The sequence below is a fragment of the Eublepharis macularius genome, chromosome 12, assembly GCF_028583425.1.
Source record: "Eublepharis macularius isolate TG4126 chromosome 12, MPM_Emac_v1.0, whole genome shotgun sequence".
In the NCBI taxonomy this organism is placed as follows: domain Eukaryota; kingdom Metazoa; phylum Chordata; class Lepidosauria; order Squamata; family Eublepharidae; genus Eublepharis; species Eublepharis macularius.
In genome coordinates this window covers 4,508,217-4,525,046 of record NC_072801.1, presented here as the reverse complement: position 1 = coordinate 4,525,046, position 16,830 = coordinate 4,508,217, and the positions used below count along the sequence as shown (strand labels likewise).

At 48.3% G+C, this 16,830-nt stretch overlaps 1 protein-coding gene across 1 annotated transcript; it reads left to right on the top strand.

Annotated features, from left to right (window-relative positions):
* The first annotated feature begins 966 nt into the window (after positions 1 to 966).
* LOC129338482 (methyltransferase-like protein 22) lies at positions 967 to 16,089 on the top strand. The gene is made up of 10 exons (XM_054992756.1): positions 967 to 996; positions 4,622 to 4,832; positions 5,861 to 5,901; positions 5,983 to 6,127; positions 6,261 to 6,332; positions 7,123 to 7,176; positions 7,368 to 7,448; positions 7,656 to 7,758; positions 12,435 to 12,603; positions 14,980 to 16,089. The coding sequence occupies exons 1-10, from the start codon at positions 967 to 969 to the stop codon at positions 15,043 to 15,045; spliced, it is 972 nt and encodes a 323-aa protein (XP_054848731.1). The 3' UTR covers positions 15,046 to 16,089.
* Positions 16,090 to 16,830: the final 741 nt, after the last annotated feature.

Genomic DNA, 16,830 nt, shown 5'->3' with positions numbered 1-16,830 from the left:
GAGGAGTCCTCTTCCTAATCAGACCCAGTTCTCTAGAGAAGAGTACTGTCACTCTTAACCACTACACCAAAGTGGTGCAAAGGGAGGAGGCTTATGACACACTGGGAAACATTAGAGCAGTGGGAGAGACCCCAGTAGATGGGTGACAGGAGGCAAGATTCCATCCTTCAGTCTGCACAGCAGCCTTGCAGTGGCGGATAGATTGGGATGGTAGAGGCTATGAGCCACGTTTGTAACGCTCGGTCTGGAACGAAGAACGTTTTGCCTCGACAGAACAGGAGCAAGGCATGGCCTCCCCCCACCTCCCAAATGACTGCTGCAAAAACGGCAAAAGAGACCGGCTTCACTGGAACCAAAAAGGAACCTCAGTGCTACCCCTGAACATCAAAACAGAGGTGTGACAACTTTTCAACGAATCCGAAAGAGAAAGCTGACCTGAGTTGGGTTGTTTCCGGTTGGGACACGGCTATTCAAAGGGACGAGTGCGTAAACACTCATGAGACAATATTGGTTGGAGTAAACAGAACTTGGGAGTGAGAGGAGAATAGCAGGGGAGGGCCATGTGTGGATCCAAAGGGGCGGAGGTGTTTTGTAGCGGGAAACATGTTTCCGGTTTCTGTATTCCAGTGTTACAAGACTCCAAGCCAAGAATGCCAATGCTAGAAGTCTAAAAAATGAACTGTGATTTCAACCAGTGAGGAAGCCCAGAAGCTGTTTGCCCATTTGGAGCAGCAAGTTGGGCCACAAACAGAAAGCAAGAGATGTGGCATCACTGCTCGTGTTCACTGCTGATGACAGGAGTGGTGGGAGGCAATGCCCAGTGTGTGCCAACGGACATACCTGCTCCCACACGGTTCATATTGATGCAGCAGCAGAAGAGTCTCAAGAATCGCTGCCAGCGGGATGGTCTCTTTCCCTGTGGAATGTCAGAGCGGAGCCTCAGCATCGTGTTGAGAGCTGTTCAGCATGGCCATCGGGCATTGGGGGAAAGGTGGGGTAATGGAGGGTCGTTCCAAAGACTCTTTGCCAGGGCCCCCATGACTGGCCAATGCCCACCCTACGGCATGACCCTTTGCACAGGAGAGTCCATCCCTGAATAGTCATGGGAATGGGGTTTTTCTTTCTAGCCTTGTTCTCCCCCCTTCTGTTCAGATACACCTGCCTCTTTCTTATACTCTGGATTGCCCTGAGCTTTCTTGGGGGGGGGCAGATCTAGAAATCTTTCCCCTCCCCCCTGCTACTCTGCAGCACCCCAAAATTCTGTTCTGAGAGACCCCCTAGGAAATGATGCGGCCAGGTTTATCCGGAGCCAAGATGGGGCCAGATTTAGCCCCATGTTCTCTCCGCAGCTGCCCCAAAGTGAGCAGGGTCTATCAGCTGGGAAAAGGGGCGCCAGTTGCTTACCCTCCCCATGAAAGGGTTTCCTGGGATCAGCACGGCATGAAAGGAGGCTCTTCGTGTGTGGGGAGGAGCCACCTGCTGCAACACTCTGGCTGCGGCAAAACCCCAGGAAGGAGTTGGGGGGGGGGGGGAGGTCAGGATGAGCGATCTGGGACAGTGGCTGTTCCAAATGAAAAGGGGGCTGCTGGGGTCCCCCAGGCTGTACGCCTGCTTTGTGACCCTTTCTTTCGACTCTCTCCACCCCACCCCATATTTCCTGCCTCCATTTACTCTCCAGACCACTTCTGGGGCTGGGAGGACTCAGCCTACCCCCCAGCTTGTCCTTGTCCTTGGGGGAGCTTCGGTCAGGGGTTCCTACCTTCGCCATGGCTGGAGACCATCAGAGGACACAGGGATTCCGTCAACTGCCATCTCCACGGTGATCTCGCCACAGACCCTCCTGCCATTCTGACTCGCCTCAAGCATTCCGTGCAGGGATTCCACTGGAGCTCAAGTTCCCCCCAAGTCCAGGCCAGGCGGCGGGGCTGTTTCTGCCCACCCCCAGTAATACTCTAGAATAGTCCATCAAAAAGGGGGCAGTAAAAGGCAGATCTACGAAGATCCTGATGGATACTCTGTTGTCTAGAGCAGAACACCCCCAAATGCCACATGTAGAACTCATATAAAATGCCTGAGGATCCTGGGGGGCCTGTGCTTTGGAACCACGTTTTTGTGCCATGGAAGTGCTACAGAGAGGTGGCTATGTGATTTTCATGGTTCAGTCTGAGCACTAGGCTGCGATCTGCAGTTTGATGTTCAATTTGGAGGATTCTGTTTAAAAAACCCAGAAAACCAAGACCAGCTCAAATGCAGCAGGATTCTAGTTGCCCCCCCTCCACGTTGCTATCTTCTTCCTCCCCTCCTGCTCTTGTTTGGGACCTGCACGGGAGGGGAGTTTCCCATGGTGCCAAAGACTCAGCTCCTGTTGCAATAAGGTTGCCAACTTCCAGGTGGTGGATGAAGCTATTCCAGTATTAGAACTGATCTTCAAGCCACAGAAATACCACCCTCTGGAGAAAACAGATGCTTTGGAGGATAGACCTTGTGGAATGAGACCCCCGTGAAGTCCTCCCCCATCCTCAAAATTGCCCTCTGCAGGCCCAATCTCTAGGAATTTCTCAACCTGGAGATGGGAACCCTAAATTGCAATAAGGAGCCTCATACATTTTCAGAAACCTAGGCAGCCATTTCCTCTGAGCACGTGAAGGAGGCAGGCTGTTCCCCGCTGATTATCCATAACCAGTCTGGTCTTTGAAAGTTCCCTTCTGCTGCTCTGTCCTTTCTCCCCTTCCTTGCCTGGACCTTCTGCAGTCAGAGGAGGCAGACGTGGTGCAGCTTCCCTCCATAAGTGCAGGGGAAAGCCCACAGGCGTGCAATCTCATTGGAGTCATTTTGGAAGTGCAGGAGAGAGAGAGAGATTTTTTTGCATTGGAAATTTTATGATACTTGGCCCTTCTACTATCTTAGAGGAGAAGCTCATACTGACCGTAATAATAAAGGCTCTTTACCAGGGCCCTCATGATTGGCAAATACCTATGACGCTTACAGCATTTTCGTTTGCACAGGAAAGGCCATGGGCTATTCCTGGATAGCCATGGGAATGGAGTTTTTCTTTCTAGTCCTCCTCTCCTCCCTCCTTCTGTTCAAAAGTGATGATCAGATGTACGCTGATCACTGAGAGCCAAGCTACAAGTGACGCCTGACACAGGTTGGACAGTTGTCAGCTTCCCTCAAGTTTTGATGGGAAATGTAGGCATCCTGGTCTTGCAGCTGTAATGGAGAGCCAAGCTGTAAAACCAGGACGCCTACATTTCCCATCAAAACTTGAGGGAAGCTGACAAGTGTCCAACCTGTGTCAGGCGTCACTTGTAGCTTGGCTCTCAGTCTCTTTGGTTCATGCCAAGTAGCTACAAATGCCTGCCGAGCTGGTTTGCGTGGTCATTTTCCAAACCTGCTCATCGGGAAACTCTTTGCTGATCCAAGCTGATCAGCATCCATTAGCATCACTCTGTCAAACACCAAAGTAGGCTATTATTGAGACACAGCATTTATTTTGCATATGTATAGAGGGGAGGGGCATTACTGACCCATGATGTCATAAATCACATTGGAGGATGAGCAGAAGTCGGGACCTGAGATGGTATGACCGATACTGTCGTTCCCCTGATTGTGCTGGTCGGACCGATACGAGACTCACATTCTGGCTGTATCTAAAGAAGTGAGCTGTGGCTCATGGAAGCTCATACCCTCCCACACGTTGTTTAGTCTTCTAGGCGCTACTGAGTGCTTGCTCTTTTCTACTGCTTGAGACAGACTAACATGGCTGCCCATCTTGGTCTTCTTTTTGAAGTGTCATGGATTTCAAGGTGCAGTGTTAATCCCTGCTTATTTGTTTGTTGATACTTTCCCCCGGCTTTTCTTTACGAAATTGTCTTGCAGCAGTTTGAAATATGGATAGAACACAATGAAAGGTGCTCAGAAAAACAGTTCTTAATTATTTCTGGCAGCCATGGCTGCTTCCCCTTCTCCCTCTGCCTTCAGAAATGCCAGTTGTTAACCCAGAGTATGAAAGCTTCTGGTGTAACTGGATCCAAGCGAGCTGTTGCTGTTAACTGCTCACGTTGTAAACTGTCTTGAATGCTAAGGCAAAAAGATGGCCTGTAAATGTAATTGTACATTCTGGCCTTTAAAAGGCACTCAGTGTAGGACAAGTCCTGCAAATGTCTGAATAAGGAGGATAGTCATGTGTTTGAAGGATTATGCAAACAACTTTGTGGTCTACCAAAGCAGCAGTGCTCAAGTGTTATTGACCAGAGTTTTATGCATCTAATAGGCAGCACAGGACAGGACAGGAAAAAGTTGAAGGCTGATAAGTGAATAAGACAGTGAAGGTGAAGGAAGACCCTCCTTTGAGGAGTTCCGGAAGAGCTTTGCCATCAAGGAAGGAGATGTGATGGACGAGGAAGCAATAGTGGGGCAGATTGAAGAGAGCTGGACCAGGGGGGAGCCAGAGTGGAGAAGCAAAAGGCAGACAGGAGCGATTGGTAGCAGGGAAGTTTCCCCACAAGGGCCCTGATCCGGCGCTGGTGTTTCTCGTGGGGTGCAGCTGTGGATCCCAGAAGGGATTTCCTGGGCTACGTTTAGCAACTGAAACTGTGTGGTTTCTCGTGGTGATCACGAGGAGTCCAGCAAGGAAGGAAAAGGCTCTGAAGGGATTGAAGCTGTGCTGGACAAAGACGGGGATTTGGAGGTTGTCAGAAAGCCCCGACTGCCTGATGCAGAAGCTGAGGGTCTTTCCAGGGATAGAGTCTGTCCCATCCTTTTGGCCAGAGGCAAATACGTCGTAGAAGAGGAAGAGCTCGAGAACAGCAGCTGTGACATTATTAAGATAGGTCAGTGTTTGAACACAGCCTGAAACAGAGTTCATATTTTATAGTGTGATCTACCTGTAATTCTGGATGGAGAAGCCTCAAGGGGTAGGGCATCTCACAGGCAAGGTGCCACTACTGAAAAAGCCCTGTCTCTGGTTGCCACCCACCTCATCTCTGAAGTCGGGGCCCAGAGAGCAAAGCTTCAGAAGAGGATCTTAGCTGGTAGGCTGCATGGTATGGGTGGAGACAGTCCTTTAGGTACCCTGGCCCCAAGCCGTGTAGTACCTTAAAGGTAAGAAACAGCACTTTGAATTGCACCTGGAAACAGCACAGGTTTGAATGCACCCCTGCTGCATTCTTGAAGAATTGATGTTGCTAAACGGTTTTTAACGTCAGCCCCACATGAAGCAAATCAGTAACCTAACCTGGATACCACCAGAGCCTGGATCGCCATGGCCAGGTCATGCTTTTTGAGGGATTGCCACAGCTGGTGTATCAACCAAAGCTGGCAAAAAGCATTTCATGCCACGGAGGAGACCCGAGCCTCAGGAGCTAGCAGCACGCCCAAGCTACAAAGGGAGACTGCATCCCGAGTCCTCCGAATCATTTATTCCATGTCAATGAATACATTTTTCTAAATAAAATTCCACCATAGGCACATTCAGGAGGGTCCCGTGGGGAGCCAGGCAGAGCCAAACACTTTGTGCCAAACACTTCTTGAGGTCAGAGCCAGTTTGGTGTCGTGGTTAAGAATGCGGGACTCTAATCTGGAGAGCCGGGTTTGATTCCCCACTCCTCCGTTTGAAGCCAGCTGGGTGACCTTGAGTCAGTCACAGCTCTCTCAGAGCTCTCTCAACCCCACCCCCCTCACAGGCTGTTTTCTTGTGGGGATAATAATGGCATGCTTTGTAAACCAATCTGAGTGGGCATTAAGTTGTTCTGAAGGGCAGAATATAAATCGAATGTTGTTGTTGTTTCACAGAAATGTGTTAAAATGAAATAGCCTCTAACTGGAGCAGTTTTTCCATTGCTTGTTTTGATTTTTCCAGAGCACACTATGGCAACCCCTTTAGAAGATGTGGGCAAGCAGGTGGGTAGCTTTTTGGAGGCCCCCGCCCATTTGTTCTTCGTTCCCGCCATCCTGTACTGACTCTGGCCTCCTCACTTGAAGGTCTGGAGAGGGGCGTTCCTGCTCGCGGACTACATCCTCTCTGAGCGAGACTTGTTCAAAGGCCGTACAGCGCTCGAACTTGGGGGAGGCACTGGGATTGTCACCATTGCCATGGCCATGAATGCCAAGACTGTTTACTGCACAGGTATCCTTTCAGAACAGATCTTGTTTTTAGAAAGGAGCTTAAAGGACAGTCTGTCAAGCTGGTACGTTTGAAGGCAGGAGAAACTTGAATGGTTCAAAGGAGCATGATGTTTGCGTCTCAAATGTTTTTCCAGATGTTGGTGAAGATCTCCTGGACATGTGTCGACGCAACGTAGCTTTAAACAAAGACATCACTGAGCCAGCTGGTAAGGCCTCTTTGCAAACTGGAAAGATGAGCCAGGGAGTTCCTCTTGTAAACCGTTCCTTGGGCATGCCTCTTCTCCCAATTTAACACCGTTTGGAACTTTAAGATTTATGGCTGCAGCTGAAGAACTCTTGGAATGTGAGAGAGTAAAAATGGTGTTTGGTTGGCATTGCATTGAGCGTAGGACCCAACGCTCCTTGCCTATTTCAGCAGGGCATTGGGCTCACGATTCTCAAAGGGCAATGACCCGTGCCAACCATCTCTGAAGTGGAGGGGGCTTGGAAAAGGGGCAGGGAATCTGCTGTCAAACAAAGCATGCCTGAGACCTTGTATCTCTTTGCTACTCGGTAATCTCGTTTGTCCTTTATATGTATTTCAGTATTTTCCTTTTGTGGTGGTGTATATTTTTGAACATATATAGAAGTAGCAAATTCCATGGAGGAACAGGGACTCATTAACTTTGGGCAGTTTGATATTTAAAACTTTCTGCCATTTACATGGTGTGGGTTCTGTTCCCCAACGTGGGTGCTGGTTGCTTGGGAGAAAAGGGGGCCGAGGCACGTTTTAAACTAGTGAAAAAGATCTGTGTCTTCCTAAGAGCCCGGTTCCCAGGGCAGTGGAGGGGTGGGGAGGTGAACGCCTCTCGGGGCACAGTTAACATTTCTCCTCGTTTCGGGCTAGAATTCTCCCTTCTCTGCATTTCTTAACCTGTTATCATGATGATTTTTTTCTGCATTTCCTAATTAACTTCTGTTAACACTGGTCTTCTCTTACCACTCAACAATTTATAGGAAGCGAAGTGAAGGTCAGGGTGTTGGACTGGCTGAAGGATGATTTCTGCACTGGTAGGTAACTGCTTGAATTTCTTTCACGTTAGGAGTCGCCACCATTTCCTCTCCATGAGTTTCTGATTACTGCTGTTATCCTTGGGCTACAAGGGGTGACAAAGGTCACAAAGTTCCCCAGACCCAGATTTGCGATGAGTTGCAACTTCCTGCTGCAGTGGCTGAAGTACTTGGTTTTGTATTGGCTGCAGAGTCTGGTGTTTCCTATAGCTGGTCTGACAAAGAGATGGCTGAGCTACATGACCGCACCACCGTGATTCTGGCTGCCGATGGTAAGGACGTGTGTCAGCGGAGATCTCATCCAAGAACCAAGGGGGTGATTTAAGCTCACAGTGTGATTCGGTATAAGGCAAGATCATAGGATGAAATCTTGAAATGGATACCAGCTCTAAAACATGTTAAGAGTCAACTTGGGAGCAGAACAGTTCGTGTGTGCGTAGCTGACCTCCCCTTGTCTCTTTTTGATTTTTCTTTTGCAGTTTTTTATGATGATGATCTAACAGATGCTTTCTTCAAAACACTGTACCGAATTACTCACAACTTGAAAAACTCCTGTGCCATCTACCTGTCGATAGAAAAAAGGTGAGCAAAGCCTCTGCCTGCAAAACACACCACAGCCCAGCTGTCTTGATTGTAATTAACGTGAGCAAGCTTTCCAGCTTTGGAGCAGGTGGTTATGTTGTTTTCTCAGGAAACTTTCCCAAGACTTTCTGGAACAAGCCAGTTAGACTATTTCCATATTTGTAAGAGGAAGCCTGAGAGTAAAGAAATCAAAGTTGTTAGACTCACTCTACGTTTGTAAGCACAACCTGCTCTTCATAGTATATACAGAAAACAGTTGTCCTCACCAAGGCATCAAGAAGTGTGTGGGAATTGTTTGGATGGGAATTGTTGCCCCAAGCTCCAAAACGCTGCAATTCTTAATTAAGGACCCTTGCAAGAAAGGCAGATGGGAGCGCCTGCTTAGGAATGAAAAATCCCAGAACTTCCCTTGACTCGTCCAAGCAGATAAAGATAACCTGGTGTGCAGCAGTGAGTTCTCAGAGGAGTAGTCCTGGGCAGGAGTGGCGAAAATCTCTTTTCTGCAGCTCTGGTTAAAGGGTAGGGGTGAGTGGAGGGAGCACCATTGTTGGACTTGGTATAAAAATCTACGCTAAAATTTCGTGGGTGGGGGTGGGGCACATTGGAGCTAAGGAGCTCTGGCATTCCAGTTGAGGAAGTTGAAAGCCTTCCTCCAACCTACGAGCTTCCTTACGACTTCATTGTTTCTACCTCCAGCAGAAGAACCACTTAAGTTGGAGAAAGGTTCTTGGTGGATGGAAGGAGGCTTCAGACATGGCTGCTGTCAGTCCTTGTCCTTGACGAAGCACTCCAGAGGGATGCGCAGAACAGTCTCGACAGTCCTGCCAATAGCCCTGCCGGGGACATCCGTGCTGTTCTCCCAGAAAGCGGGAGGGGGGTTCTAAGGGGCTGCTGCACATTTGCTGTCCAGCGAGAATGCATTCTGCCCATCTTGATGTCTCTTCATTGGCTGCCTGGCCCAGTCCCACTGAAGGCGCGTCACAGTCGGAGGGCCGCCTGTCCCAGAAGACTCCCACACGGCAGCTTTTGCTTCTCCCCGGAAGAGACTCTTTGCCATCCCCTTATTTGCCAGGGTAGGATCCATTCCTACCCAAACACGGGCGTTGTCCCCTTCTGTCTCCTTGTTTTGAAACAGTTTCCCAGAGGAAGTGAGGATAATTCCCTCCTTCCTAATCTTCCTAGAACGGTGCAGAGCCTTACTTGTTGAAGAGGGCATTTGGGGCAGGCTGAATGATTGGGGGCAACAGATTTTGATGCAGGGTGTCCTGCATGGTTATACTCTGCCTTTTAAAAAGACTTTTGTTACACTGGTAACGTTTTCTTAAGTGTTCAATTGATTTATGATTTTATATTTTATATTGATTCCCTCCACTCTTGGGAGAAAGGCAGGCTGAGAAATTTTTTTAAATAGGGATTCGTTTTCGTTTTCGCGGCCATGTCGGACGCTCCTCTCCGCAGGTCCGAGAGGAAGCACCCAAGCAGCCTGACCGGGTGGCTGATCTGCAAAGATTAGCCCCCAGGACTCCCAGGGAGGGAGTCAGGGTCCGGGACGCTGCGGGAAGAGCCCTCTGGCAAATCGAGGCAGGGGATAAATTGCCCGTTTGTCCCCATGGAGGCCAGCAGACGTGCGCGGCACCTTGCGTGCTGCCGGGCCACGGAAAACGGCAAAGAACAGGACTAGGCGGAAGCCTGTAAGTAAGCGAATCCCTTCTGTTATTACAAGCGTATGCGAAGGAGTGGCGGGATCTGTAGTTAAGTAGACTTGGATTTCTTCCCCCTCACTGAATTTCAGAAGGTTGGCGGTCCCCCCCCCCCTAAAATGGCAGCGAAAAAGCAGAGTCAATCTCGGCTGCCCTGCAGGGAAAGGCGGAGTCGCTCGAAGATTTGGTGAAAAGGTCGGTCATCAAAGCCATAAAACCCTTTGTTGACAAGCTGAATGAAACAGATCAAAGGGTGGGCTTAATTGAGAGCAATGTGAAAGCCATTAAGGAAGCAGCGGGGGGGGGCAGAGAAGTCTGCTCGGGAAAATGCGTCACTCATGAGAGCAACGAACAAGGAGCTAAAGCTGGTGGAAAACCAGCTGATCGGGCTGCAAGTGGAACGAACACAGACTACTTTGCATCTCCAGAATGTTAAAGAGGAGGAAAACGAGTATCTAAGGGAGCTTGCCTCGGAATTATTGGCGACACCCACGAGGGCAACTAAGGAAGAGGTAAAAAGCGCCATTTTGGAAGTCCGTTGGGCTTCTTCAAAATATGCAAGGAAGCGGCAGCTGCCTCGCGAGATTTTTATTGAGTTTTCATCTAGGAGGGTCCGGGACACTATCCTATTTAACTCATATAATGCGGACTTGGACTTTCTGGGAAACAAAGTTAAGATACTGAAGGACGTTCCAATTTCTAGTTCAGAAAAGATTTAAGTATAAAAAGCTCGCAGTTCTCCTGAGGGAACAAGGGATAAAGTATAAATGGCTATTTCCGGAAGGAATTTGGTTCAGTTATAAAGATCAAGCTTACAAGATAAATTCAGAAGATCAGCTAAGGGATTTTGTGGACAAAAATCAAGAATTTGGGCAAGACACCAAGCAAAAAGAAGAAGATCTGAAGCCTGAAGGGAGGGGGGAGGCAACGAGCGCAGTGGCTGCGGCTGCTCAGAGAGAACTGCGTCCGAGGCCTAGGGGGGAGAAGAAGGTTTAATTTGGGCTGTAATTTGTATTTTGTAAGGTCAACCACTCCATCATTATTTTATGAAGGTTTAAAACTTTAACTATGGCAGTATGAAGGGAAAGCATTGTAGTGTAGTGTTTATTGTTTGTATGTTACCTCCCCCCTTTCCCATCCCTCCTTCCCTTTTTTTTTCTTCTCTCCTCTTTCCCTTTCCCATTTACTTTTGTATTTTTTTTTCTGTAGGTTTTTGTCTTAGATATTAAAAATTAAAAAAAAAAGATTTTTTTTAAATAGGTAAGGAATCGCTGTTGTTGGGAGGGAAAATAGCAATTAGAAAATCTCCCCGCCCAACAAATTTACACATCTTTTTAGCGCCCCCCTCCCCGGTCAGACAGGCAAGCCAGCCTGCCTGCCCAACTACTGGGGGGAGGGGGGAGGGGTAGTAGCGCAGTTGCTCTCTTGCTTCACTGTGTCTTTGCTACGCTTTGTTTGGGTTGAGCAATGTTATCAGTACAGCTGAGACTGAGCATGTGGGAACTGACCGACCTTGAGAAACTCGCCTCTGCATCTTTTCCAGGACTTTCATGCTTTGCAGCTCTGCGTCCACTTTAACTAACTGTTCTTTGAACTGAGGGGAGAAGACTGAGGGTGTAACTTTTCTGGGAGGACTTTGCTTTGGCATTCCAGGCAATTACTATGTACAGTGTACTTCAAGGGAGCAAATCTCTCATAAAAACCTTTAACTCATACAGCTGTGTCTGATGAAGTGGAGAGTCGGAGAGAATCCCCTAGCCAGGCCTGACACCCCCCAGCTTAGTCAGAACAGAGAGTTTCTGATATCATCCTTCAGGTTATTGTTTAACATCCCTTCCCCGTCCTTTTAAATCCTTTCTATTGATTTTTGTTTTGATTTCCAAGGTAGAATACCAGTGACAAAGGACTCAATTCCTAGGAGATTGACGAGCAAAGCCTGTTGTTGATAGAGATAGCAACAACACAGAATCTCTCCCCTCCACGCACACGTGCAATGATGTCCTTCCTTTAGCCAACCAGTCTCAAACAGCAAGGGAACTGTTGGGTTCTCTTATTTACCTGCAGTGTTTGAGCGGTATTTGCTGTTGTGTTCATCCGTTACCATCCAGCTTTGCATTTTAAGATGAGCCTTGCAAAATTATTTGAACTGCTTTCAGCAATCACGTTCTTCCATATAAGCTCACATGACCATTGAGATGGCAGGCCATTTCTGCTATGATGCTTTATCTACGGGTTGCCCTCTACCAGGCACCAAACTAGTAGATTATATGGCATCAGGCCCAAAACATGGCTGTTCTCCCAGGCATTTTGATTCTTATTGCTAGCAGCTTCTTTTTAATTATTATTTCATTTGATGTCTGTCTTAGGCTGTTTTATTCTCGTGTTTAATGTTTATGATTTTTATGATTACTTGGGTACTTTTTGCTGCTTCTGCTTTTTACAGTGCTTTATCTTCCTCTGCTTCTGCTTTTACTGGTCCATAATCTGCTTTTCTTTTACTGCATTCCTTACTATTTATAATGGAAACTACCTCAGATCAGTTTCAGGTGGGTAGCTGGGTCAGTCTGTAGTAGAAGAGAAAGATTCGAGTCCAGTAGCACCGTAGAGAGACCCACTAGATTCCCAGTCACTAAGGTGCTCCTGGGCCCGATTCTTGCCACAGACCAGTTTCTTTGCAGAGCACAGATCAAGATTCCTTAAGCTCCTAGAGGAGGAATTATCCTTAAGCCTACCGGAACGGCTGGCCCCAAGGACGTCCAGGGAACAGCCTCCCTCACAGCCGAGAAGTCTTAAGAATAATAGGAAAGGTGGCAGTTGCAGGCCATCTGGAGCAATTCGTGGAAGGTGGTGTTTGGTTCCTGTGGGACTGAACTGCTGTTCCATGATGTTGTATTTTAAAGGTGGATGCTGTGAAAGGTGCTTGGAGAAGCAGGATGTGCATTTTCAAAATAAAAGAATGGCTCTTTCTGCCACCAGGTTCAACTTCACCTTAAGACACAGGGATGTTGCTTGTGAAGCATACTGTCACTTTCAGAATACCCTGGATGACCTGGTGAACATCAGGGACGGCAGAATGAGTTACGCCATCGAGCCTCTCGCCCTCTCCTTTCCGCAGCATATTGTTTACGAGCGAGTGGAGCAGTTGGTGGGTATTTTCCAGAAAATGGATTTCTACTCTCTGGTCAATTCCCAGTTTAACCACCATTAGCAAGTCAGAGAGCTATACCAGCGGCAGCACTGGGACTTACGTGAGCCATTTCATGGCAGACCGAGCATTTCCCTACAGCTGTGTCTTGTGGTACGACCAACAGTTATCTTTCAGAGGAGTGCGCCCGTCATCCTTGATTTTCTCATTGAGAAGCCGCTTGTTTACGTTTCAGGTACCCCCACCCATAAGTCCCTTTGAAAGCCGTTGCTTTTAACAGAATGTAGTACATAGAAGACCAAGGCTATTTGCCATGATAGTTACATGAAGCCCCCATTTTCAAAGGCAGCAACACTTCTAAGTACCAGCTGCTGAGGGGGGAGGTCTTGCCTCCAAGCCCTCCTTGAAGGCCCTCTGGGAACATTTGGTAAACCACTCTAGCGGGGAAAAGATACTGGACTAGGTCTGATGCTGGCCCATTGGTCTAATCCAACATGGTTGTTCTTAATGTCTTGTATTAAAATGCAAAACATTCAGTTGCAGGAATAAAGAAGGGTGCTGAATGAAGGAAACCTGAAATGCTTTAGTTGTAGGACCAGGCCACCATTTTTATTCCCACTGCGTTGGTTGCACCTGCCTCTGTTGGTGAAAGTTTACGCCTATAGAAGGAAGCATCGGTGGCAGTTGAGTCCGCTGGATGGCCCAACGATTTTGCAGGTCTAGTTTTGCAGTGTCTGTGTGCAAGCAAGTCACATATGATACTGGAAAATATGGTGATGGCAGCTCAATGAAGTTCTGTGTACAAGTTTCTGAAACCTCTCTCACCTCATAGGAGTAGGTAGATAGGACCATTGGGCACTTACCGTGAAGGTTCCTTCTCCTCTGAGGAAAGAAGGACCTCTTTGGGTGCTTCCTACCATCCAACTAGGGAGGCAGGAACTAATTTTTTCTACCTCTTCCTGCCTGGCGTGTGGAACACCCTTTCCTCAGTTTGGGTGACTCCGCAAAGCAGTAATCTCAACATCTGTCAACACCTGCAAACTCACAAAAACACTTTGAGATAAGAACAGGAATGGTAAGTAAAAAACAGCTCTCAGGAGGCAGAAGAGGGAGGCATCAGAAGAGAAGAGAACAAAGACACAGAAGAGAGCAAGAGGTCCTCTTTTCCTCAGAGCAGAAGGAGCCTTCACGGTAAGTGCCCGAAAGTCCTTTCTGCCTCTGAGGCGGAGGACGACTTTGGGAACTCCTAAAGTAATGATCGGTTCTTGGGAGGGTTGTTGTCTTCATCCAAAACTACGTGCTTCGGTATTCTACCCAAGGCAGCATCTGCTGAACCATACCGGTCCAATTGGCAGTGCTTCACCAAGGTCGAGACCAATGACCATCTCATCATCTGACAGACTTCTCTCGATGTCTTACTGTGAAATGCTGCATTAGTGGTGGTGCTCCTCGCTGAATGGGAAGTTATTCCCAGAGAAACGGCCTTGTTGAGGAATTGGTAGGCTTCAGTGATACGTGTCTTGAGAGTAGAACCTGTGGTAGAAACTTATAGCCATGAATTTTCTTACAAATCAGTACTTCATCTTGGATTTCAATTAAAGGTTGATATACACTAAATGATAAATCTTAACCTTATTATAGAGGATTTATAGCCTAAACATAGACGATTGAACTACTTTGGTAATAATTAGATTATTAATAAAAAATACTGTTTATTAAGATTATTGAGATTGCCCTTCGGCAGCGCGAAGGGCAATCTCAACCCCACATTGTCCGGAGATCAGGGGGCAGGGCCACCAGCCATGCGACCATTTTCTCCGAGAGCAACTCACAGAGTGCCACCACCTCTTTTCACAGAAACAAAGCCCTGGAAACACCCAAAGATGTCCTCTGCCTCAGAGGGAGAACGAGTTCTTCTGTGAAGTATAGTTGCCCGCCCCCCCTCCCCAGGAGGGGGTAATTAAAATAAAATGGAGCTTCCACCAAAGATATTTTTTTTCTTCCAAATAATTTGCTTCCAAGCCCAAGCTCTGCTCATGACCTGCGTTTGATCCTGGTGGAATCCGGGTTCAGGTAGCCGGCTCAAGGTTGACTCAGCCTTCCATCCTTCCAAGGTCGGTAAAATGAGTACCCAGTTTCCTGGGGGTGAAGTGTAGATGACTGGAGAAGGCAATGGCAAACCACCCCGTAACAAAAAGTCTGCCAAGAAAACATCGTGATGCAATTGGGTGCTTGCGCCTTTACCTTTAAGTCCTAGATGGAAAATAGGGACCATTCACTCTTTTAATGGTTTGTTTTGATTAATGTTCTGCGAATGGTTAAGAAACCTTAAATCAGTTTTTCAAAATCTTTTTTTTTTTTTTGCCCACCAAACAGGAGTTGTGGAAGATTACTGCAGTTCAGACCTCTAGAAAGAGCAGCTCTCCAGAGAAACAGAAGTAGGACTCCGAGACCTTTCTACAGAATTGCTTGCAACATAATTTCTTTGGAGGGTTCTGTCCACAGTACACCCTTTGCATGGAACCAGAAACTAAATTGGTTTGGAGTATGTCCAGTGAAGTTGATGGTGGGTGGATTTAGGATGAACAAGAGAAAATACTTCTTTATGCTCTTGAGTGATTAAAATATAAAATTCGCTACCAGAGGATGTAGTAATGGTCACAGGCATAGAGAGTTTTAAAAGGGGATTAGACAGATTCGTGGAGGACTGGTCTTATCTGTGGTTACTGGCCATGGTGACTAAAGGGAACCTCCATATTCATCAGCAGTAAACCTCTGAATACTAGTGCTAGAGCTGCTATAGCATAGTGGTTAAGTGGTTGGGCTGCAAATCAGCACTCTGCTGCTTCGAATTCCACCACTGCCATGAATACAGCAGGTGGCTTTGGGTAAGCTGCTCCTCCCAGCCCCAGCTGCCTTGTGAGGATAAAGGTCACACTGGCTTAGTTCTCCGCTCTGAGTGGGGAGCTCATCTGTCTAAAAGAGCAGCGTGTCTGTTCTGCGAGTTGCTGCAACTTAGTGGTTGAGTTGCCAGTCTGCGCTCTGGGGGTGCAACTCCCACGACTGCCGTGAGCTGAGCGGGTGGCCTTGGGGAAGCCGCTCCTTCGGGTCCAGCTCCCCAACTGTATTGTGGGGACAATGATAACGGACCTTGTTCCTCGCTCTGAGTGGGGCACTCGTCTTTCGAGGAGAGCGGCATATAAGCCCAGCTATTTATTATTATAAGTGCCGTGAGCTCTGCAGGTGGCCTTGGGGAAGCCGCTCCTTTCAGCCCAGTGGTGTCCAGCAGAGGGAGACATACGTGCAGCAGGAGTAGCATCGAGGGAAGGCCTTGACCTTTGTGGCCTGTGGTTGGCCCTCCATAACTAGTTGGCCGCTGTGTGAAACAAGGTGCTGGACTAGCTGGACCCCCACTGGTCTGATCCAGCAGGGCTGTTGCTCCGTTCTCATGTGCTTCATAGTCAATTAAAGGCAGATCTGCGTTGGTTGTGCTTTATGTGCTGCTTCCACCGTGTGCTTCATTTGTGCCCTGACCTCTCTGGATAGGAGCCTACGGAAAGCGCCAGGAAAGGTGACTTTTGCCTGGCACTGCTGGTGACGATGAGGCCCCTCTTCCTTTATGCAGATAATTACTAATATTTTATGTCCTCTGCCTAAAACAAGAGCATTAAGAGCCACAGTCCTGGGCACCACAGCTAACAGGAATCCCTGGCTTCTGAACTGTTGTCTGGTTTCACCTGCCTTTGGGAGCGCAAAGGGTGTGCTTCACGGTTGAGAAGTGTTTTGTCTGATACCGAATCCCCGTGTGGCCTGAGAACCTCTGAGGGGGCAACTGTGGGCCTGATTCCTGCCCTCTGGGCGTCCTGCGAGGCCATGGGGCCCAGGGGAGACCAGCAGAGAGATGGCGGAAAGCGGTCCCGTTCCGAGTGCCAAGGCCTTCATGCAGAGGCAGGTTGGAAGGGCAACAGGAAGGACCCCTGGAGAGGAGTCAGGCTCCTCTGGTTAGCAGCAGGGCTTCATGGGGTTGGTAGGCCTGTCCCTCCGAGTCCTGCTTGGTGCCACAAACCGGGCAAGGAACCTCACTCATGGTTCAGGCCTGAGGGAGTGGGCAAGCACTGACCCAGCCCGTGCAGGGCAATCCTAGAACTCGGAAAGCCTTCCTCTTCTCTGTTTCACTTGCCTGCAGGAGGGCATTTGGAGACATTTCCAAAAACCGCGCGCGAGCAA

Coding starts and splice junctions, on each gene's coding strand:
- LOC129338482 (XM_054992756.1), top strand. CDS start 967: ATGGCCATCGGGCATTGGGGGAAAGGTGGG. Junction 4,833..5,860: donor CTGTGACATTATTAAGATAG/GTCAGTGTTTGA, acceptor TGATTTTTCCAG/AGCACACTATGGCAACCCCT. Junction 7,759..12,434: donor TACCTGTCGATAGAAAAAAG/GTGAGCAAAGCC, acceptor TTCTGCCACCAG/GTTCAACTTCACCTTAAGAC.